Source organism: Echiichthys vipera (genome assembly GCF_963691815.1).
Source record: "Echiichthys vipera genome assembly, chromosome: 10".
Classification (NCBI taxonomy): Eukaryota; Metazoa; Chordata; class Actinopteri; order Perciformes; family Trachinidae; genus Echiichthys; species Echiichthys vipera.
In genome coordinates this window covers 24,689,844-24,714,195 of record NC_139835.1, presented here as the reverse complement: position 1 = coordinate 24,714,195, position 24,352 = coordinate 24,689,844, and the positions used below count along the sequence as shown (strand labels likewise).

Genomic DNA, 24,352 nt, shown 5'->3' with positions numbered 1-24,352 from the left:
TAACCTGGTGTAAAACAACACAATGAGGATACATCATATTGTGGACTAAACATGACTTAAGTGTCAATAAATCAATAAATGCATACATAAATGTATAAATAAGTAAATAAATAAAGGAATAAATGAATGAATAAAAGAATAAATTAATGCGTAAATGAATTATTAATAAATACATGAATGAATGCATTATTACCAGGTACGTATAAATAAAATAATAAATACATTTACATTTATTGCTACATTTTTGTTCATCTACATTTATTTATTTATTTCTGTATTTCTGTGTCCATATGTTAACGGTTGAATATGGAGAATGAGCAGAACACCGCAGTTTATTGTCTCAAGATCGTAGTCGCAACAACAGAAATAAATTCCACCTATCAGGTTGCCAGGTTGGTCAGACTCGGCCCAGTAGCCTGCAGGAGACCGGAGTCTGTTTGACCCTGTTTGAACCCATCCCCTCCGGCAAATCGAACCTTTAAAACAAGTATTGCAGAGGAGTTTGACTGGCAGTTACCGTTAGCCGTTACAGCTAAGTAAACATGAAAGTTAGCTTACAGCTCAAGGAGAAACATTTTAATGCCGATCGAGTGAATGCTTGGCCTATATTGACTCTCTTTTTTCCCATCTCAGGTCACTCAGCTGCTGGGACAAATAATGCAGGTGCAGGATTGGCAAACTCCATTACACCCAGTGCCAGCCTTAAGTAGCTGCACCTAACAACAGACAACCCTGGCCACCCGCAATGCCAGCCTCTATTGGCTGGTACTATGCAAACAGAACGTGACAGAAAGTCATTGTCAAACCCGTAGAATTTTTTTTAATATTAATTCAGACTAAATCTTTTTCCTTACCCCAAGTGAAGGAGTACAAGTACCTCGGGATCATGAGTGAGGGGACGATGAAGCGTGAGTTTGGCCGGAGAATCGGAGCAGTGGGGGTGGTGTTGCAGTTGCTCTAAGGCCGGAAGGCAAAGCTCTCGATCTACCGGTCAATCTTCGTTCCTACCCTCACCTATGTTCATGATAGCTGGGTCATGACCAAAAGAATGAGGTCGCGGGTACAAGCGGCCGAAATGGGTTTTCTTAGGAGGGTGGCTGGAGTCTCCCTTAGAGATAGGGTGAGAAGTTCAGCCACCCGTGAGGAACTCGGAGTAGAGCTGCTGCTCCATTGTGTTGAAAGGAGCCAGTTGAGGTGGTTTGGGCATCTAGTAAGGATGCCCCCTGGGCGCCTCCCTAGAGAGGGGTTCCAGGCACGTCCAGCTGCGAGGAGGCCTCGGGGAAGACCCAGGACTAGGTGGAGAGATTATATCTCCACACTGGCCTGGGAACGCCTCAGGATCCCCCAGTTAGAGCTGGTTAATGTGGCCCGGGAAAGGGAAGTTTGGGGTCCCCTGCTAAAGCTGCTGCCCCCGCGACCTGACCCCAGATAAGCGGTTGAAGATGAGATGAGATGAGACTAAATTTTTTATGGAAAAGAAATTTTTTCATTCTGTACCCCTCAAAAAGCATTGTGGGTGTATTTAAAATAATAATAATAATAATAAAAAAAAAAATATATATATCACTTTTAATGAATATTCTACATATTCAACCTTAAATGAGGCAAGAGGTAGCATTTATTCATGCAGTTATTTATTTATTCATGTATTAATTTCTGTATTTATTTATTGAGACGTCAATGTTAAGAAGTCATGTTCAGTCCTCCGTACACTCAGGATTACTCTCGCTCCTCAAGGCTCTTGTCCGGGTATTCTTTTCCACCGGACAAAGATGGCGGCTGAGCGGCGCTGAGTCTTCTCCGTAATGAGTTACCAAATTCGGTGCATTTGTTCAGTTTTCTACCGAACAAGGACACCAAGTCCATGTCGAGAAACTCGTCTCGTGAAAGAAATGTTGTGAGACTGCGGAAGAAAATCTTTTCACAAGGAGTTATCTACTACAGCTCGATAGGTTTCCCTGTGTAGCGCTGGGTGTTGCTAACCGACGTTAGCCCCGTTATCGTCGTTGTAAAATGGCTCCGGTGCAGATTGGGTCAGATGGGCAGCTCGTCCCACTCGGAGGTCCGGTTGTATCGGGTCCGCAGCCACCACCACCGGGGGCACCGGCCACACAGGGGGTCCGACTGAGCCTGCTGATTGAGTTTCTTCTCCAGAGGACCTACCATGAAATCACCCTGCTGGCAGAACTGTAAGTAACATGTTAGCATTTAGCAGGCCTCAAAGCTAATCAGCTAACATGAGTACACTCAGGGGATGCTTTTCTTCTTCTTCTACCAGCTATCAAAATAAAAGCTCAAGTTGGGACTAATGGAGCTGTTAGCATATGCGTTTTCATATTTCCAGCTTTAACAAAGTAGCTAGCACAGATTAAATACTGGTTTTAGTGGGGGCGTGCAGGTAAACAACACATCATCTTGACATCTAAAAGTTAGCCAGTGGTTTGTTGTGCAATATCAGTGTTTCAGTTTTTCATTTAGTTATTTGTGCACAATAAACAAGATTAAAATAACCCATAAATAAACATATACATACATAAATGCATCAGTGGGAGAAAATAAACCCCTGAGTGCTTGAAGATTAAAAAAATCGGCAAAAAACACAATGCAGAATCAAAATACATGCAGATGAACGTTTTCTAAAGAACCTAAAGGAAGAAGACAATTTACAAACAGTCAATACGTTAACACACTATCGTATGTTCTTGAGAGGAGACGGTTTATGTTTATGTAAGATGTTTTTTTATACAGCCTGCCTTGATATATATATATATATATATATATATATCTCAAAGCAAACAAAAAACAATACCAAGATACACAGAATAAATTAAGGTTATGTGTTGTGTTTTTGCTTTACTTTGACTACACTGGCTGTAATTATTAAACTTTTTTCAATGTTTTTGTTTTTTAGACTTCCCAGAAAAACGGACATGGAAAGGTTTGTTTCTTATTAATCTCTTCACTCCTTCAGCCCCTCTTTCTGTTAAGCTGTTTTTATTTGGTTTTGTTTAAATATTTAACTACTGTTTCTTCTTTACAGGAAAATTGAAATTGTCCAGTTTGCCAGTCGTACCAGGCAGCTATTTGTGCGCCTGTTAGCCCTGGTGAAGTGGGCAAGCAATGCAGGGAAAGTTGAGAAGTGTGCGGTATGTTGTGTGTAACTTGACTCCCTGTTTTGGTGTATTTTTGATAATAGACTGCAAATTGACTTGTGTCCAACCTAAACCAATTCAGCTTACTCTTAGACCTCTCTGTGGTATCCATGGTTACAGATGATTTCCAGCTTCTTGGATCAGCAGACCATCCTTTTTGTGGATACAGCTGATAGGCTTGCATCGCTGGCCAGAGATGCCCTGGTACATGCGCGTTTGCCCAGCTTTGCCATCCCCTTTGCCATTGATGTTCTCACCACAGGGTCATACCCACGCCTGCCCACATGTATACGAGTAAGTATGTCAAACCTCCTTCTCCGTTTGCTAAGACTGCTAAGTTTTGTTTTGCCACAATTGTTTCTGTGTCCATTTCTGTAGGATAAGATCATTCCACCAGACCCCATCACCAAGGTAGAGAAGCAGACCACCCTGAGTCAACTTAATCAGATTTTACGACACCGCCTTGTCACCACAGACCTACCACCCCAGCTAGCAAACCTCACAGTTGGTAAGCAGCTTGTGTATATCCACTATGGTATACTTTAACTGATATCCACTCTTAAAACGACTTTTGCAGTTTGTTTTAAGTCATCTTGGTTATGAGAAGAGCTTATGGGCATGTTTCCTTCTTTGTATATTTGTATAGCTAATGGGCGTGTAAAGTTTCGTGTGGAAGGAGAGTTTGAGGCCACTTTGACGGTAATGGGAGATGACCCCGATATTCCCTGGAGGCTGCTGAAGTTGGAGATTCTGGTGGAGGACAAAGAAACTGGAGGTAATGCATTCACTCCTCCAGCTCTGCTGCACATCACCTTGACATGCTGGTTTTCAATACACTTCATTAATAATGTTTTCCCCTTCCCATTTGCTTTCAACTGGTTTCCAACCACCTTCTCCACACTGAAAGATGGCCGAGCCTTGGTCCACAGTTTGCAAGTGAACTTCATCCACGAGTTGGTCCAGGCACGTCTATGTGCAGATGAAAAGCCCCTGCAGGACATGTACAACTGCTTGCGTATCCTTTCTTCGTCTTTGCATTTTTTGTGTGTCCTGCACAAAACCCCTTCTGGCTTAAGTCCCAGTCTGATGTGAACTGCTGCAGTAGGGCGGGAGTGTGTCAGAGCATATAGAGTATTGACTGGTCAAGCAGACGCTTGCAGCATTCCAATGAGAAACACAGCTGCAGAATTGCATCCCTTTTAACCCTGTCTTTTTTCAGTAATTCTCAAATCAACCACGTTTTGTTAATGAAATTTTTGTTGTTACCACAATCTGTCACCCAGTCAGCTAGAGAGGTGTATTTTATTCCTTATGGAGATGTGTTTCCAACACCTGTTCATACTATAAAAAAAAAACCAACAACAGATAAAACATTTTACATGTTCACGCTTTTGGAAAGTTACAGCTCATTTGAATGATCTACTAAATGAGAGTGTACCATCATGTCTACATCAAAACCAATCACCTAACGCATGAATTTTCAGGCAGTGATAAGCGTGCCATTCATCCTTCTGTTGTAACACAATTATAGGAAGGAGAGGATTTGTTCTGATCAAACAGTCACAGGCCTATTACTCCTCAGTTTGTGATAAAATGTGGAGAGAAACGACCGCTTGTTAGCATTCACGCTAATATCAAAGACCCTAATCATGCATGCGAGATGAGCGCGACTGAGGCTGTGCTAATCACAATGCTAATCAGTACATCTCTGGTTTGCCTTTCCCCCCACTGACGCCAGCAGTGCAGCTCACCGTGTCAAAGAGCAGTCTGTGTCGGGCACAAATACCCCTTTTATCAACAAAGTGTATGTGTCTTGAGGATGTGTGTGTTTTGAATGTTAATTGAAAGGTGTGTGTATAGTACTTTTTATCTCTATTCACCTGGTATTTTCCCACACTGTTTTCTTTAACCACATTTCTTTCCAGACTCTTTCTGTCTGTCACTGCAGCTGGAGGTGCTCCACTCTCAGACTCTGATGCTGATTAGAGAGCGATGGGGAGACCTGGTGCAGGAGGAGAGATATGTGCCAGCAAAATACCTCACGCTCACTGTCTGGAAGTAAGACTTATTTTATATTGCTCTCATATGTATTGACAAGAACAGTGTGTTCTTAGAAAACAACCTAAATTGAATGTTAAGAGGAAGCTCAAACTGTCAGGATGCATTTATATAATTTTCATTCCTACTCGTCTTGTCTTTTTCTTTGTTTATCCAGCCAATTGGTTTTGGGTAGGAAAACGGGTACAGCCTCAGTACATAAAGTCACTATCAAGATTGATGAATCAGATGGATCTAAGCCATTGCAAATATCTCATGAGCCTCCTCTCCCAGCCTGTGACTCCAAATTAATGGAGAGAGCCATGAAGGTAAGGTGGACATGTTTTTCTGTGTAACATTAAAGCAATTCTTAATGTGTAGTGTCTCAAAGCGCATCTCCCACCCTTTTCCCTCTGCCTGACCTGTGAAGCTCCCTCCTCCCCCGACGAGTGCAGTGAGAGAAATGCTGCGTTCCAGTGCCATGGGAAGTCCGAAGTTTTGGGCGTCTAACTAGGAACGTGCACTTGAATGCCTGTCAAAGGAAAACCTCCTGCCATCGTATTCAAGGGAGATCGACCGACCCCAAATTTGCTAGAAGAAGGTTCCACTTTGACATGCATTCCAGTGCACTTTGCCTAGTTGGAGGTCCGAAACTTCGGATTTCCCAAGGCACTTGAACGCAGAATGAGCAGCGCAATTGAAATGAAGTGAAGGATGACAAGCAGGAAGCTCAGATAAATTATTCTATTCTGCCCGAATAAAATTATTGGTCAGACTTTTATCAAAAATATATATGAATTTGATATTTTGGAGTTTTAACACCTGGTGAATTTCTTTTACATTTTAGTTTACCATAGCCTTATTAGGAGAATTTAATGATCACAAAATAAAAGTGTAAAAATGTCAGAAAGGTAAGAATTGCTTTAAGTGTTATTCATTTTGGCTTATTGTACAAATATCTTACAATTTCTAACAATGTTTGTATTCTCGCACTCATTCTTTAGATTGACCATCTGTCTGTGGAGAAACTTTTGATCGACAGTGTGCATGCCCGGTCCCATCAGAAGCTACAGGAACTGAAGGCCATTCTAAAGACCAGCAATCCCAGTGACAACTGTATGTATTCACCCTACTTTCTTGTCATGAATACATGTTGAGATATATATTCAGCAAATGCAAAGTGTGCCTACAGTAGCTGCAGTCATGTGCTAATCATTAAAGAGGCATTGTTTGGGATGCAGTATGCCGAATTTTAACCCTGAAAATAATCCAAGAGGAGGATTATCTTGGTCTTAATTATGATAAATTGATTGTCCGAAATTCCCATTAGCTCAGAAAGATGTGCTCCCTCATGCATCCCCCATTAACTGTGCTCCTCACTACAGCTACTGTTAATGCGTCTACTGGAGTTTTTTCTGGACAAAAAAAGAATGTGAACAATGTGAATCAGGATTCTTCTATCAATACATGTACCTGTTTTGAATCATTCTCAAAATAATCACTTAGGCATTTCTTTGTTCATTTCAGCATTCATCGAGACTGCTTTACCCACACTCGTTATTCCAATACTTGAGCCCTGTGGTCGTTCAGAGTGCTTACACATTTTTGTAGACCTGCACTCTGGCATGTTCCAACCCATGCTGTATGGATTAGGTGAGTAATAGCAAACATTACTCATGACTATTTTTTGTTTGTTCCTTGTGTTGGCCCTCGGTGTTCTGGTTTGTGTAACAATAAAGAGGTCCACAATTATGTTCTGTGATTTTACTTTTATTGTTTTGTATGCTCAGTTTGGTGAGAATGCAACTCTGGTGTGTTTTCTCTTTAGATCAGTCCATGCTGGATGACATTGAAAAAAACATTAATGATGATATGAAGCGCATCATATCTTGGCTTCAACAACTGAAGTGAGTCCACCTCCTCTATTTAAATAGCGGTCAACATGAAATGTATATTCACACCTGACAGTATAAAGTATATTTTGGCACTGGTGAAAGATGGCAGAGGTTGTTCAGAGTCAAAAAGTAGAAGCCAGAGTCTGACGCCTGCTTCTGGCATGTCAAAATTGACTAATTGCTGTCAGTAGCAACACTTGGCTAAGCAGGTGGGAAGATGGATTGCCAGAGTCTTGCACTAGTGAAAAATAGAAATGCTATAACAGTATGAGCTATGAATCCAGAACTTTTTGCAACTTTTCACTGAGACACCAAATCTTTTTTTTCTCTCTGGCAAGATTCTGGTTGGGGGAGCAGCGCTGTCGACAGTCTGTGAAACACCTTCCCACTGTGTGTACTGATGTCCTTCACCTATCCAACACGGCTTCTCACCCCGTTGGCAACCTGTCCAAACACAAACTCTTCATCAAGCTCACACGTCTTCCGCAGTACTACATTGTGAGTTCCACAACCAATATATTTCTGAAGAGTGCTAAACCTCTGTTAAAATTCTGTTAATATGATAATCTGCTCTAATTATGACACCCTCCCTCTAATTCTCTGCCGGGGATCTTTCCAATTCCTTTCTCTCCTACTCCTCTTTTTTTTGTAGGTGGTGGAAATGCTTGAAGTGCCTAGCAGTCCCACAGCGTTGCAGTACAAGTACTCTTTCCTGTCTGTGTCTCAGTTGGAAGGAGATGAAGGACCCTTGTGCGCACAGCTCCTGCAGCATTTCAAACCCAACCTAGAACACCTCGTCCAGGATACAACGGGTAGAGGGGCCCGACCTGGGACTAAGAGAAAGGTAGTCATTGCTAGAGTAGTTGTACACCAAACCTTCATTTGTGTACGCTGAAATACAGCATTTTTTATCATACATGAATTGATTATTTTTTATAATGGATGTGATGGCCTAAAGGTTAGAACTATGCAGTAACAATGAACGCTCTGTCCACCCTTAAAGACAGTAGACATTACAAATGCATGTCATACATAGATTACGTTCTATACCTCCTGATATATAAGTGTAAATTCAGCTTTTGGCTTGTACTGGTCAGCTTCCCCTTGTGAACATGCGTAACTTTTGTGAATGTAAGATAAGCCATTGCTCAGAAAAGGCATGTGTGCCCAGATGGTTAAATCAAACTAAATAGATGTACTCAAATGATCATTGTTTTGTCTCTGTTGCCCTGCAGGTATCTGGGGACCAGGGGGACCCAGAGCCAAAGAAGCCTAAGCGGTCTGGAGAAATGTGTGCCTTCAACAAAGAGCTGGCTCACCTAGTAGCGATGTGTGACACCAACATGCCTTTCATTGGCCTCAGAACAGAGGTATGTCACAGTGCTCAGACACTTTGAATCATTCATACCAGTCATAGATGTGCCATTAAGAACACTAAGCATGGCAATGTCAGTCTTGTGTTTCCTTGCTAATAATGCATGTCTGTCTGTCTTTGAGTAGCTGTCCAACATGGAGATCCCAAACCAGGGTGTCCAAGTGGAGGGAGATGGCAGCAGTCATGCGATACGTCTACTAAAGTAAGGCACACATGCATGAATTTAAAGGTTCTCTGTGTAACTTTTTTGAAAACACCTGTTATTAGCGACGCAGGTGGCTGTTAGTGAACTGCAGTCAGCGAATATTAGCTACGTCTGCTAGCTGGCAATTCTGCTGTGTTAGCAAGCAAGCTAACATTAGCTAATATAAGCCAGCTGAAACCACAATATTTTTCCCATTTCAGTGTTTTCTCTAGGATTTTTATCAGCACCAAGGGGAAAAAAGATCTTTTTCTATCACCATAACACAGAGTCCACACATGCTGTGCCTCCGCTATACACACACTCTGCAGCGCCCAGCAGCCTGCTGACGCTCAGCCAGCAGAAACCCTTTCACCGGGGGTCTGATCCCCACTGGAACACTAACTGTTGCCGTTACGCAGGACAGCCGCCAACCCTAGGTCCATCTCCAGACTGCGGCTGCTGAATTTATAACAGAAAAACAGCATGTGTGGACTCTGCTGGTTCATTTGTTGACCTTAGCGGACTCCGTTTAGCTAACACTGTTAGCTTTACGCAAGCTGAAGAGAGGCAAGGGACTCAGGCACATTCTTTGAAGTTTCCCAGAAAAAACGTCCCGATTCCTTTACAGAGTAGGAAGTCAATCCACAGGCTGTTACAGACAACTGAGAAAGTTGGTGAAAGTCTCAATTTGTAAGTTGCTTAACAACCGTTTGCCAATTGGCAGTAAAACAAATCTATTATTAAATGTAAAATGTTCCACACCAGACCCTTTAAGCACATACAATGAAATCTATGTTTTCTGCCAAGTATGATACTTTGCCAAAACCATTGTGACTAAACAGTGCAATTGTTTTGTTTTGCAGGATTCCTCCCTGTAAAGGTGTAGGAGACGAAACAAGGAGAGCTTTAGAGCGGTCTCTGCTGGACTGTACCTTCCGACTTCAGGGCAGGAACAACCGAACCTGGGTGGCTGAACTCATGCTGGCCAACTGCCCCCTCAACAGCACACACAGCAAGGAGCAAGGTACACACCACATATCAAGTGTTCCAAGTTCATCTCTAAAAAGGTAACAACATGGCCTTGTGTCTAAACAAACCCATCTCTCCTCTTTTTTAGCATCTACGCGGCATGTATATCTGACCTATGAAAACCCTCTGTCGGAGCCAGTGGGCGGGCGGAAGGTGGTCGAGATGTTCCTTAATGACTGGAACGCCATCAGTCAGCTCTACCAGTGTGTCCTCAACTTCTCTCGAGCTCTGCCAGGTACGTGCACAGTCATCTGTAAAGCAATAATTGCACTTACATGAATAGCTGATAAAAGTCAGTTCATCTTAAATCAGTCAGTATGTTAAAGGTCATTTTGCTGCAGGTGTATGGGATAACAGCGAATGTAACTTCTGTGCTGAAAACAATAAAATAAAAACCAGAGTAATCAGATCTACTTTTGAATTTCCATGTGTTAAAATCGGCACATTTAGTTACAGTTAGTTAAGGCTTACACTCATCAGTGTCAAAGAAACACATGGATCTAATACAGCTGCACATTGTGACTGCTTCCCTCCAGAGATGCCCTCTTACCTGAGCCTGTTTTCAGAGGTGCGGCTGTACAACTACCGTAAGCTGGTGCTGTGCTATGGTACCACCAAGGGCAGCTCTGTCACTATCCAGTGGAACTCCAACAGTCAGCGTTTCCACCTCGCTCTGGGCACTGTGGGGCCCAACTCTGGCTGCTCCAACTGCCACAACATCATCCTTCATCAACTACAAGAGATGTTCAACAAGAGTCCAAACGTGATGCAGTTGCTGCAGGTACACAGTAGTGCAGTTGTGAAAATGCAGCCACAACATGTATATGTGCACTTGTTATATCTGGATCAAATGATGATCAAAATGACTTTTAAGGCTTGACCTAAATGTGTTCACATTACTTCCTCCTCTTTGCTAGGTTCTCTATCTAATCACACATCTTCTTTTACTTTAGTGTTCTGTGTAATTTCCTGGGTAACGTTTCTCTTTTTTTCAACCTCCTCAGGTACTCTCTGACACACAGGCCCCTCTGAATGCAATCAACAAGCTACCAACAGTGCCCATGCTGGGCCTGACCCAGCGCACCAACACTGCCTACCAGTGCTTCTCCATCTTACCCCAGTCCCCCACACACATCCGCCTGGCGTTCAGAAACATGTACTGCATCGACATCTACTGCCGCAGCCGCGGTGTGGTAGCCATCAGAGATGGAGCCTACAGTCTTTTTGACAACACTAAGATTGTGGAGGGCTTCTACCCTGCTCCTGGACTCAAGGTATACCAGACTCAGGCATGGTAGTGGTGTCAACTAACAGTTTTTATGGGAATGGGTTTCTGTCTAAGCTATCTGACCAAGAAGACAGAAACACCTGACCAAAAATCTTGCCATTTTTAGTTCTAATACTTATAAAATATGTAACCTGTGGACACAAGTTAAAATAATAGAAATACTCTTATTTGCTTTCCTGATAAATAAATCAGTAAATATGAATGTTCTGCCAGCAACTGGTTTACGTAGCTTATCATAAAGATTGGAAATGGGAAACGGATAGCCTGGCTCCATCCAGAGTTAATACATACAGTGTGTCTACCAGCACCTTTTAAAGTCATTCGCCCTGGAGTCTTGTTACAGAGATGACAAAGTCACTGTACCTGACCAATAAGTATTCTGGAACATAACCCCTCAAACAATAAAGTATTAATTAGTTAGCTTTTGATGTTCTAGTTGCCATCTTGGGGCTGCGAGGCCAGCACTTTCCCCTCTAAGCAAAGATACCTGTATAGTTCCCTTTTCATCACTCCAGTGTAAAGAGCCCTTCAATTCTGTGTGTTGAGTACTGAAAGGGTGTTTTTCTAATCAACACAACTAAAAAAAAAGAAATACAGCTTGACTCCAAAAGTATATGTAATGCATATATACAGTTTTATGATAGCAACTTCTTCTGTCCTTCTTATCTTTCTCCGGTCTAGACGTTCCTGAATATGTTTGTAGACAGTAATCAGGATGCTCGCCGGCGCTCTGTCACTGAAGACGATAACCCACCCTCGCCGGTTGGTGTAGACGTGATGGACAGTCTGATGAACCAGTTGCAAGCTCAACAGCAGCCACAAACAATGAGAGGGGGTGCAGGCGGTGTCTATCCTCCTCTCACGTCACCGCCACCAAATTACCACGCTAACGTAACTCCTTCACCATCCATGATGCCCACCCAGTCGCCAGGTAAAAGCAAGCTTGGTGTTTGGTTTAGAATGCGTGAGTGAATGATATCCTGTATTGTTTGTGTGATGTGATTGTCAAGCTGCCATACAGGATTATGACCGATGAATCACTGTTTTTGAATCACATTGCTTTCATCAACCTCCCTGCTGCTGACTTATGTGTGTTGTAAGATGAGAATGTGTGAATGTGAACATGAAGAGCAACCATGTGTGCCCATTTTGATTTTGTGAAACCATGAGATCTGTTGTTTCTCGTGCAACATACAAACACCTCACAGCCAAGAGGAAACAAAGCATGCATTTAGACCTGCTCCTACCATTCCTTTCCATCTCAGCCCGCCAGCCAGAGACTACAGCCCTTCCGCCCTGCTTTAGCATGTGTGTACATGAGTGTGTAAGGACAACTTGTCAACCTCAGAGTCTGACGAGTCCTTTTGATATGTGTGTGCGTGTGTGCGTGCAGGGAACATCCATGCCTCTGGCTCCCCTAGTGGAGCTCTGAGGGCACCTTCTCCTTTCGGGCCCACCCCGTCTCCGTCTTCTCTGGGCATAGCCATGGGCCAGACCAGCTTTGCCAGTCCCCACGGTAAGCAGCAGGGTGGCCGTAAAGTCTGGCCTGGTGGTAATTCTGCTCTGCTGGACAAGGGCTGGAATGGGCTGAACTGAACATCTTTACTTGGCACTTTTAGGCTGCAGACATTAACAAGCATATGACATACAATATAGCCTGTTGTTAGTGGGCACACAGTGGTGAATTGATTTGACTGAGTTTATTGTTGCTCATCAAGTGTTGTTTTATTGCTGATGGCTATCTCTACTTGACCCTAGGTGCTCTGGACCCCAGCTCTCCATATGCCATGGTGTCACCCAGCAATAGGGGCCAGTGGCCAGGCTCACCCCAGGTCTCAGGGCCTTCTCCTGGGGCAAGGATCCATGGCATGTCCCCCGGTAACCCCTCACTGCACTCGCCTATTCCCGACCCTCATTCTCCACGTGCCGGGTCCAGTAAGTACTGCTTTCTCAGTGTTGTTTTTAACATTAGCAAACAATCCTGACAGTGATACCTTCATGTGTTTTTACCAGCAAGGTCAGTATTGTTTCCCCCTTGGGAGACTGTGTATGTGTGTCTTCACGACAAAATGTTGGGACACAACTACTGTAACAGGAAACAGGGAACTAACACAGAGCCAGTTTTGAGTATTTTGTCAGGTGTTTATGTCTGTCGGTACTACAACTTCTGTCTCCCTCTCTGTCTGTGGTTTAGGTTCACAGGTCATGCCTACCAGTATGCCTCCACCCCGCAAGCTACCTCAGCGCCCCTGGGCTGCCTCCATTCCTACCATCCTCACCCACAATGCCTTGCATGTGCTTCTGCTCCCTTCGCCTACTCCCTGCCTGGTGCCAGGCCTGGCAGGAAGCTACCTCTGCTCGCCACTTGAGCGTTTTCTGGGTTCAGTTATCATGAGACGACACCTACAGAGGATCATCCAGCAGGAGGCCAACGTAAGTACTGCAATAATTTGGAGAGATAATTCCTTGGTGTGTTTTTTTCCCCCTCACATTGCATTATGTGTTCTGCTCTCCACTAAGCTCCATTACTCTGTCAACTTTCCTCCAGTTATCTATTGTGAACTCTAATGAGCCGGGCGTAATCATGTTCAAGACTGACGTCCTCAAGTGCCGCGTGGCTCTCAACCCAAAGAACTACCAGACGCTGCAGCTCAAAGTCACTCCAGAAAATACAGGTCCCTGGTCCCAGGAGGAGCTTCAGGTGCTGGAGAAGTTCTTTGAGACGCGGGTAAGTACAAGCAGCAGCCATTTGAATCTTATTTCATAATACTTATACTGTATACAGTACATGCATAGTTGAAGAGTTTGACTCGTACATGAAAAAGAGTTTGTTGATGATAATACATCCTATTATATTATATATTTATACACGTTTTATATATATTATATTATTATATCGTATCAAAAATATCGTATTTGAAACTTAGTTGATGTTTAGTGCTTCAATTAAAATACCTCTATTAATTTAATAGGGGTAGATTTTAAGGCCTCTTGTAGGAGCACATGCCTGCACTCATATTATTATTATTTCATAAATCCATCTCCTGTTGTTCTCTTTTTAGGTTGCTGGTCCTCCCTTCAAATACAACACTCTGAATGCCTTTACAAAGCTGCTGGGGGCGCCCACTAACATCCTTCGGGACTGTGTGCGCATCATGAAGCTGGAACTGGTGCGTAGCCGTTTCTGTTTATAAGAAGAGTTACATGTATTGAGTCAGTTTATTTGTTGTTGTTTTTTTTTAGGTATTTATTTTTAGGTAAACGTAGAAAATAACTTAAAAAAAAAAATGCTTAGCCTCATCTCTACACAGTTGTCATAACAAAGAAATGGAATACGACTCCCTCCACTTCTTTTCTTGTGCAAGCTGTCAAATAAAAGTTGAAACATTACAACAACATTACAGAACACCAATGCTCTGATAATCTGTGTTTTGCACTGCTGTGTGACTTGTATGAAAGTGTTCCCCACATTACACATGGAAGTTTAAACATCCATCTAATATCTTGATAATTGTGTCTTTCTCTGCAGTTCCCTGACCAGGCTGCACAGCTGAAGTGGAATGTCCAGTTCTGTCTCACCATCCCTCCCAGTGCTCCCCCCATCGCCCCTCCTGGAACCATCGCTGTGGTGCTGAAGTCCAAGATGCTCTTCTTTGTAAGTCTCAGCAGAGCGCCACCATGAGCCCTCCACATCCAGGACACAAGTTGTAATACCTATGTAGTATAATTTGAAACAGCCTGACTGTGTGTGTGTGTGTGTGTGTGTGTGTGTGTGTGTGTGTGTGTGTGTGTGTGTGTGTGTGTGTGTGTGTGTGTGTGTGTGTGTGTGTGTGTGTGTGTGTGTGTGTGTGTGTGTGTGTGTGTGTGTGTGTGTGTGTGTGTGTGTGTGTGTGTGTGTGTGTGTGTGTGTGTGTGTGTGTGTGTGTGTGTGTGTGTGTGTGTGTGTGTGTGTGTGTGTGTGTGTGTGTGTGTGTGTGTGTGTGTGTGTGTGTGTGTGTGTGTGTGTGTGTGTGTGTGTGTGTGTGTGTGTGTGTGTGTGTGTGTGTGTGTGTGTGTGTGTGTGTGTGTGTGTGTGTGTGTGTGTGTGTGTGTGTGTGTGTGTGTGTGTGTGTGTGTGTGTGTGTGTGTGTGTGTGTGTGTGTGTGTGTGTGTGTGTGTGTGTGTGTGTGTGTGTGTGTGTGTGTGTGTGTGTGTGTGTGTGTGCGTGCGTGCGTGCGTGCGTGCGTGCGTGCGTGCGTGCGTGTGTTTTTGCCTCACAGTTGCAGCTGACCCAGCGTATCCCGGTGCCCCAGGAGCCAGTGAGCATTATCGTTCCCATCGTGTACGACATGGCCACAGGCCTCACTCAGCAGGCCGACATCCCCAGACAGCACAGCTCCTCTGGGGCCGCAGCGCTAATGGTTTCTAATATCCTTAAGAGGTTCAATGAACTGCATCCCGCCAGACAGGGTGAGACTCGCACACACGTCCACACGATGAACACTAAATTATTTATTATACTGAAAACGAGGTATCAAATTGCTCATGCGTCTATACTTTTCTTTCAGGTGAGTGTACGATATTTGCTTCTGTTCACGAGCTGATGGCCAACCTCGTTCTACCCCCTGGCACTCGTCAGTAGAAACAACAAATTCAGAGTACTGGAACTCAACTGGATACCCTTTGAGACAGAGGATGGGTCCATCTCTGAGCTAAGAAGAACAAGAGTAACAACTGTGGTCCCAAGATGTCAAAACCCAGCATGTGTCCTCTCTGCTTCAGCCACTGGACTGTCGATCTGATGTATAATTGCTGTTGTGAAAGGGAGATGAATATGTACAGTTGTGGACCACAGTCTTTATTCTTGATAGAAGCTCACAAACAAGATTTGCCGTCAAGGTAAATCGTGGACGAGGGGATCATTTGATGAAAAAGGATATAAATGATATTTTTTCCTCCAGGTGCACTTGTAAACAAGATTATCTATTGAAATTAAGGTTGTTTACGAAAATATGTATATTATTGTATATTTGAGTGTTGAAAAGATTCATGTGAGTTAGATTTTTGCTAGAGAATTGTCTTCAGTTTTTTTTTTTTATATATAACGCCAGACTGGTATTATTATAATATCAGGAGATATACTCCTTAGCACACTATTTAATTGTCTTTCCTGCCTTTACTTTGTCAACACCTCTGCATTTTTATTTCAGACTTTCACTTTGGATACTGTAAAACTGTGACAAACTTTATACGCCAGTTGTATTTTATTAAGACCTATTTTGAGTCCTGATTGAAGGATTTGAGACTTCCTGTCCTGACTTTGCTATTTAATAAACCAAGCCCAGAGTTGGTTTGTGCTTTGAGGATCTTCCACTGGCAGTGCTCAAACAACGGGGTCATTTACTGAAGTAAAAAGTAGCAATACACTAAAAATCCTCCTACACGTAAATGTAATGCTTTACAATTTTGACTTAGGTAATTACAGAAGTATTGGCATGTCAATGTAAAAGGTATCACGAGTAAATATGTTCACCATTACTATTATACACTGACATAGCAAATTCTTTCTTATGTTACTCTTCAAATCCTTTAGGCACTTGGACTTCAATAATACGCAGCTCCACTTAAATTAACTTTCTTCACTGTTTCCATTTAAAATGAAAGTTTTAACTTCTTTGAGCCCTTCCATTTTAATTAAACGCCACTTCAACTTCTTTAGTGTTTCAAACCATTTCAACTGCAAGTTAATTATACAAATTTTTGCACAGACTTGAGTGTGCGGATGCTTTTACCCCGTTTTGTTCTATAGTGTGTCGCTCCAGCTAACATTCTGGGTGAGCAGGATTAGGGCTGTTTTTCTAAAAGATAAAAATAAAGTTTATTAGCAGTAAGCACATGTACATTTACTTTTGGAAATGCAGCCTTTTTTAAAAGTTATATTAATGATTATTATTGATGCATTTGCCAGTGCTAATTTGAGGGGAGCACATTTTATTTAACATAATTTTAGGTTGTTTATTTTTTCTGTAACAAAGTAATATCTGTAACAATGCATCATGTTTTATGAATTGATCTCAGTCTGTAATTTCACTATATAGCTATTCAATTTGATTTATTGTGCCAAATCATAACAAAAGTTAGCTATGGTCACTTTACAGAATAGGTAAAGACCACACTCTATGACTTATTTATGATTTACATAGACCCAACAATTCCCCCTTGAGTACCCAGCGGCAACGCAAAAACCTTCCCTATTACAGTCAAGAACGTCAGACAGACCCAGCTCTGTGGAGGACTGACATCTGTCTGCACCGGTTGGGGAGGAAGAAAAGGAGAGAGAAAAGACGGACAGATGGACAGAGAGAGACAAAGACAGAGACAGACACACTTACAGTAACTAGAATAATAATACTGTCTGTAATGAATCCAGCTGCAGGAATTAAAACGATTAGTCTATCAATGGTCAAGTAATCAGCAACTATTACCCCAGCGCTGGAGTATGGTGTGGCTTTTCAAGACTAATCATCTTATTATTTAAATATCCAATTAAATATTTTTTTCACAAATCACAAAAGCCAATTTCCTGCTTCCAGCTTCTCCGTTGTGAGGATTTGCTTCTTAGAAAACTGAATAGTCTTTGACATGATATAGGCCAAAGTAATAACCCTGAATAACCCTTAGCAACTCTAAGAGTGTAGTAAGTAATGTTATAAAAGGTACAATATTTCCATTTGAATGCAGTGGAATACAGGTATAGAGTCGTAATAAATGAAAATACCATCACAAAAGTTCTTGAGTAAATGTACTTTAGTGAGTTGAATGAAGGCAAGGCGAGTTCAAAAGCAAGGTCATTCAAAGTGATTTACATAAAACAAAAAAACATTGGAAATAAACACATGAAAATACATTTGAATACAAATTAAAACAAGGAATTGATGCTGCTAAAACCAATTTTAGCAGTAATCAATGACTTTAGTCAATACAGATGAGTCTAGACTTTAGTGAAAGCAGGTGTTTTGTTATTAAACCTGTAGAAATCAGCATCTTCACCAAGTGATGCTGAGATCCTCATCCTTAAATCATGACATCATTCAGAAAGGCTCCGTCTGTGTTGGGAGGGGGCGTTCAAAACTGCAAATCACAGCCGCTCACTGCACGGCTGCTGTTGCAAAGGGCGTGGGCATTGTTTATTTTTATTATCTCTCCCAATATATATTTATATAACATCGCTATATGGATGCTCTGGCTGTAAGAGGATGCATTCTTCTCTTCGCGGCTGCTTGTGAGCATCGACACCGGCAAAGAAAACGACGAATTACGGACGCAGAGAAACACTGTGTCGGCTTTTATTCACCCCGGCTGAGCGTTTCACACGCGAACGCGCCACTTTGCGACTGATACTTCCGAGCAACTGCAAAAAAAGATAAATACATATATCTTTTTTGCCTCCATAGCCTCGGCAGGGCTGTTGACTTTGCTTTGAATGAGCTCATGTATGGCTTTTCTCAGCGCCGCAGCTTCAGGGGAATAGTGTGATAAAGTCAGACATGGCAGGGAGCGCATCTGAGCCGCTCTGTCAGCCGTGCGTTTACCATGAAGCGTTCAAAGGTAAGTCCCAGCATTAAAAAACACTTTGTATTTGGGGTTGTGGCAGTGTTATGGTGACATATTTCTAGTGTTTGTACTGCATCTTGGAGGGGTGCTCCCCCCCAGTCTCATTTCAACACACTGACCACTCCCCTTCAGTCCTTATACATCTCCCATCTCCATCTCCATCTCCATCTCCATCTCCATCTCCTTCTCCATCTCCATCTCCATCCTACCTGGGACCTGTAGGGAAGATCACACATGCACTTGTTTCAGATGTGGTCCCCCATGAGTTTGTTTGTTCTTAAAGGAGGGAGGGGAAAAAAGGGGCTTAGCTGTCACAGACAGGCCTACTGATCTTGGTTGCTGTGTGGTCAGTGGAGCTACAGGTGAAGAGACCTCTGATGCCCGTCCAGCTGAGTCCAGAGCAGGTGGGCCTGGAGATGCTGTGTCTCTGTGGGCAGCTGGACCTCCTCATCAGGGCACAGATGCAGCAGGTAGGGCGGCCTGAGTACTAAATGCATTAAATTACTTTCACCACTGCTGACAAAAATCACATTTGTTGCCTCCACTTTCTTTTTAGTTTTCATCAGTTTTGTATGGAAGTCCTTCTTTGCCAAAGTGGTAAAAAACCCATAATCTCTTAGTGTGTCAAAATAATGACTTACTTTGGGAAAGTTTCCTATTATTTTAAGAAACTAAGTTATTATGAGAAGATGAGTGTTATGTTTGAGTTTTTTTTTATATGTATTAATAGATTCATATGAATTGTTTATATTACCTTGTAAAATAATATTTCCTGTAATATGCTGTGTGGAGAATGCCACTCTTCAAGCTCCTGGAGGGTTTTTAGGCAATTCTTCTCTTCTAAATTATATACGGTATCTTATTTATTGTTTATATGTGTAAATAAAGAAACAAACTATTTTTGAGATACTAACTCATTATTTTGAGATAAATCATTATTTTGACATATTAACTTTATTTTTGAGTTACTAACTCATTATTTTGAGATACTAACTTTTTATTTTTAAATACTAACTCATTATTTTGAGATACTAACTTTTTATTTTTAAATACTAACTCATTATTTTTAAATACTAACTCATTATTTTTAAATACTAACTCATTATTTTGAGATACTAACTCGAGGAAGCTTTTTCCCACATGGGCAGAAATGGGCTTCTAAAGTTTTTCCGACTATCAAATAAAATGTATATTCATCGGCTGAACCAAATCAGATAAACAAGCATAATGTAATAACAAATGCACACTACACACTCATTAAATGAAAGTCAATTAGCACTGGGTGTGCAGTATGTTAATTATACAAGCTAATGATGGACACACATCATTCATTTGACATTTAGATTGATTTAAATTAATCTGCAAGCTTTATCTTTAATTTAGGCCGGGCACTAACAACTGTTCTTCATATAGATTTACTCTTTATTAACTTGTGAACAGTAATCCTCTGCACCCACACGTTCTGGGCTCTGTCAGATTCACATTTTTCTGGATCTATTTACACCGTTGACATTTCTGTATGTACCAGATGGCGTTGACATTTACAACAGCACTCAAACGCAGCATTAGACTTGAGGAAGTTATTGACAGTTAAATCATGATATGGCCCAACATGCCAAGGCTTATAATCTGGTCCACTTTTCATAAGCATTTCTCATTATTCTGCATATTTCCTCTTTTTATCCAATAACAATTTATTATCGATAGTTTCTATATTCCAGTTCCAGGAGCAGTTAGGACAAGGGTGTAGCCCAGAAGAGTCAGACACTTTCCAGGCTCAAGGATCAGACATTCTTGACCAGATGCTGCAGTGCCTTGAACATCTACCAAAGCCTATGCCCCAGCTGGAGGTAATACTAAAATGCTATCGTCCAACTGGACTTTTATGGTATGCCATTAAAAATATAAGAACATTCACCTCACAGGCTTCCAAAAGAAGTGAGCTTCAGGGTAACTGTTACATGTTGTACCAGAAATAAGTGGTTTAATTTGCTTCCTCAGGACTACCTGGACATGCTCGGCCTGTCAGTAATGTTTCCTCGTGTAGAGGTGTTCCTCATTCAAGGAAGCCCAGTGGAAATGCTGGAGAGGCCGCCGATGGACGGTAAATGGAAGAAACATTTTTCAGTCTGTTATAGTTTTTTGGGGAAATGTTGTCTTGTCTTTGTTTCATCGTGCCATAAAAACATAAAACACCAGATTAAAAGCCAATAGGGGCAACATCTCATATCATCTTATCTTCAACTGCTTATCCGGGGTCAGGTCGCGGGGGTAACAGCTTTAGCGGGGGACCCCAAACTTCCCTTTCCCGGGCCACATCAACCAGCTCTAACTGGGGGATCCTGAGCTGTTCCCAGGCCAGTGTGGAGATCTAATCTCTCCAACTAGTCCTGGGTCTTCCCATTTATTAAGAAATAACACATGATTACAAACGTCTATAAAATGCACATGTAATATAAACCATTTAAAACTGCAGCAGAGTCAGGAGTAGACCTGCCTCCTCCCGTCCTGGACTACCTATACATATGTGTGGTTATTTTGTATTTATGCATGAATTTTAAGTACCTGTGTCTTGCTCATTTATGTTGTTATAAAGCACTTTGGCATAAACCTTGACTGTTCTGTGCTCTATAAATAAATCTGACGCTCTTTCTGTAGAATACTTCTTCCACATTGCCAAACTGAACCAGCTCCTGGTGCTGAGTCAACAGCTAGAAGAAGATATCAGGCACCTTGGAAGTCACAAGTACATTGCCCACCAGCTCTCGGTTATATATGTAAGGAGAACACTTTTCCATCATGCATCGACCTCTCATGTTTTCAATCCACTGTAAGTCGTGTGATATTTGACGTTGCTTTTCTCACAGCAAGTCGTCAGCTCTTTCAGAGGGATTCAGGCTTTCTCTGAAATGAAGAAAGACATTGAGGCCAATTTCAAACAGATGAAACAGTCTCTGGTGTCGGAGGAAGGCTCCAGGCACGAACCTCAGCTGGCTGCTCACTACATCAACTGGTGAGTTCAAATCCAGATGGGAAGTTGATGATGACTAAAGTGCAACTCCGGCACATTTTCATCCCATATTCTTTTTCGGCACTTACTTACATCAAATAAGGCATCGAGACAGTTCTTTTCGTGTATAAACTATTAACGGAGAAATCCGGTAGAGTCTCTAACAGACAGACGTTGCTAACACTGATAAGCTCGGGACAGTACGGTGAAGGCATTAAAACGTCTTTTTAACCACTAATACAGCTCAAAATAACACCAAACCTCTGCAGTAGCATGATAAGAGTCCCTACACATAAAACAAAGCACCAACAATGTAATTAGAGAACTCAGAGTTTATAAAAAGAGTATTTTGAAAGACTTTTATAAACTCTGAGTTCTCTAATTACATTGCTCTGGTAGCCATTCAGTTTTCAATCCAGTAGGGACTCTTCTCATGCTACTGCAGCGGTTTTGGTGTTATTTTGAGCAGTATTAGTGTTTAAAACGCCGTTTTAATGCCTTGACCGTACTGTCCCAGAGATTATCAGTGTTAGCATGTCCCGACTGTAATAGCGACTCTCCCTGATTTCTCCGTTAATAGTTGTTACACAAGAAAAAAACGTCTCGATGGCTTATTTGATGTACGAAAGCGCCAAAAAAGACTATGGGATGACTATGCGCCATAATGACACTGTAATGCAGAGACAATCTGATGACATTTCTCTCTGTGTAGGATATTGGAACTAACTCAAAGCTTAACATCAGTGGTGTTGGCGCTACCGGAGGAGCTGACAGACGACCTTCACCAGGCCGTGACCTTCGTGTCACAGTTCCTGTCCTGACTCACCCCGACCGACGCCTCTTAAATCTATGAACCCCGGCGTTCTCTCTTCTAAATGAACTCATGTTGTTATGACTGTGAAAAGGTGCTACACAATTTGATTCGACTGATTGATGGTGGGATTGGATAGCCTTCTTCATTCACAAATCATGTAGGTTTTTATACCGTCCTCCTGAATGTGGCCCATACTAGTCCTATACGGTGAGTCAGTTGTTTGGAAATGAATGTAAGCTTTCCGAATCCTTCCTTGCACTACTGTTATAATTTCTTTCTTTCTTGCTTTTTTTTTTTTTTTTACCCAAAGTGGAATAATAAAAATGAATGCAATAGGGAAATGTATTTGCTGTGAATGTGATCATATCTGAAGGGCAGACATTTTGACTTGTTCATTGGCAGGTAAAGCACAGGTGGAAATACCATCATAGTTTCTCCCCTCGCTGTGTGTGTAGATGCACAGCAGCCAAACCCACTTCCAATAAAGATGGATGGCTTTTGTAAAAACAAATTCTTAAAGTAACAAGAAATCTGGATTCACAGAAGTAAAGATTAGCTGTCGGATCAGTTAATGATGTAAGGTTTATTTTATTTTATGTCATTTGGGCGTATTAGTCTGGGTCCTCTTAGTTCATTTTCCAAGGGTCTTTATCAACAGTGCAGAGAAAAACGCCTCCGGGCGCTGTTGGATATTGAATTGGACCTAAAATTAAACAGAACCATGAAACGGCGAAGCTTGGTAAGTGGAAAACAATGGTGGCTGGGTCACAAACTCCCCCAAATAACAGCTAAACAGTACACTAAAATGCATTTATGAAAACATTTTCTGCAAAAAATAGGCAATACAGTAACAGAATTTGGAGTCATATTTGATCTGTGTTTTGTGAGCCTGAAAAACGCAGCTGAGTGGATCTGTAGACTGGACGGTGAGGCTGTCAGTCGTTGTCTTAAACCCGCCTCACATGAGATAAACAGTTGTGATTGGTCCGTACAATGTCGAGCCGCTGGAAATCTGTCTGTATGAAATACTGAAATATGTACTGTAGTATAATATTTTAGGTTAATATGTTATTACGTTAATAAGACAGTACAACATAGTAACACAATATAGTATATGTTATGTTAATATGTTAATAAGACAGTATAACATATTAACACAATATAGTATATGTTATGTTAATATGTTAATAAGACAGTATAACATATTAACACTATATAGTATATGTTATGTTAATATGTTAATAAGACAGTATAATAAATCAACACAATATAGTATATGTTATGTTAATATTTCATAATGTTAATAAGACAGTATAACATTAACACAATATAGTATATGTTATGTTAATATGTTAATAAGACAGTATAACATTAACACAATATAGTATATGTTATGTTATCATGTTAATAAGACAGTATAACATATTAACACAATATAGTATATGCTATGTCAATATTTCATTATGTTAATAAGACAGTATAACTTATTAACACAATATAGTATAATATGTTATATTAAAATGTTATTATGTTAATAAGACAGTATAACATAGTAACACAAAATAGTATGTGTTATGTTAATATTTCATTATGTAAATAAGACAGTATAACATATTAACTAGTATGAGATAGTTCAGTGTAATATAGCATGGAATATAAGCTGTAGTACAAGGCGAAATGTAGTAATATTAAATGTAACATAGAATATCAGCAAGTATATAACAAAAGTATAACTTTATGCTAATACTTCTGTACTTTTACTTAAGTTAATGTATGACTTTTACTACTTTTACCCAGTCACCGGATACTTGTACTGCTGTTTTTAAGAGGACTTTTATTGTTTGCCTATGATGAGTGAATGGCGCCTCCTGCTGTTTAATTCCTGCGACATATTAAATCAGAAAATACCACAACAGCTCCCTTCAGAATAAAACAAATGCTGGTGTAGTTAGTTAAAATAAGCAAACAAACTAAT

The 24,352-nt window shown here is 41.3% G+C and overlaps 2 protein-coding genes across 4 annotated transcripts; both read left to right on the top strand.

Moving 5' to 3' along the window:
- Positions 1-1,779: 1,779 nt before the first annotated feature.
- Positions 1,780-16,321, top strand: med14 (mediator complex subunit 14). Of its 3 annotated transcripts, none has more exons than XM_083921161.1 (29): positions 1,780-2,189; positions 2,912-2,938; positions 3,041-3,146; positions 3,273-3,446; positions 3,531-3,660; positions 3,799-3,927; positions 4,060-4,167; positions 5,078-5,210; positions 5,368-5,518; positions 6,194-6,305; positions 6,717-6,842; positions 7,018-7,096; positions 7,423-7,582; positions 7,737-7,928; positions 8,320-8,454; positions 8,585-8,661; positions 9,507-9,667; positions 9,761-9,907; positions 10,239-10,453; positions 10,677-10,946; positions 11,642-11,891; positions 12,354-12,476; positions 12,719-12,895; positions 13,155-13,393; positions 13,509-13,688; positions 14,023-14,130; positions 14,490-14,615; positions 15,220-15,409; positions 15,508-16,321. In XM_083921161.1, exons 1-29 carry the CDS (start codon positions 2,014-2,016, stop codon positions 15,579-15,581), a joined length of 4,275 nt encoding a protein of 1,424 aa, XP_083777287.1. In that variant the 5' UTR covers positions 1,780-2,013; the 3' UTR covers positions 15,582-16,321. The 3 variants fall into 3 exon arrangements, with proteins under 3 accessions (XP_083777287.1, XP_083777286.1, XP_083777288.1); XM_083921160.1 differs by having other exon boundaries at positions 10,209-10,453; XM_083921162.1 differs by lacking the exon at positions 12,354-12,476 and having other exon boundaries at positions 10,209-10,453.
- A 4,034-nt stretch (positions 16,322-20,355) lies between these two features.
- LOC310952457 (uncharacterized protein) lies at positions 20,356-22,384 on the top strand (the record flags this gene model as incomplete). The annotated part of the gene is made up of 5 exons (XM_083921073.1): positions 20,356-20,403; positions 20,555-20,657; positions 21,212-21,330; positions 21,421-21,566; positions 22,276-22,384. The coding sequence occupies 5 exons, from the start codon at positions 20,356-20,358 to the stop codon at positions 22,382-22,384; spliced, it is 525 nt and encodes a 174-aa protein (XP_083777199.1).
- Positions 22,385-24,352: the final 1,968 nt, after the last annotated feature.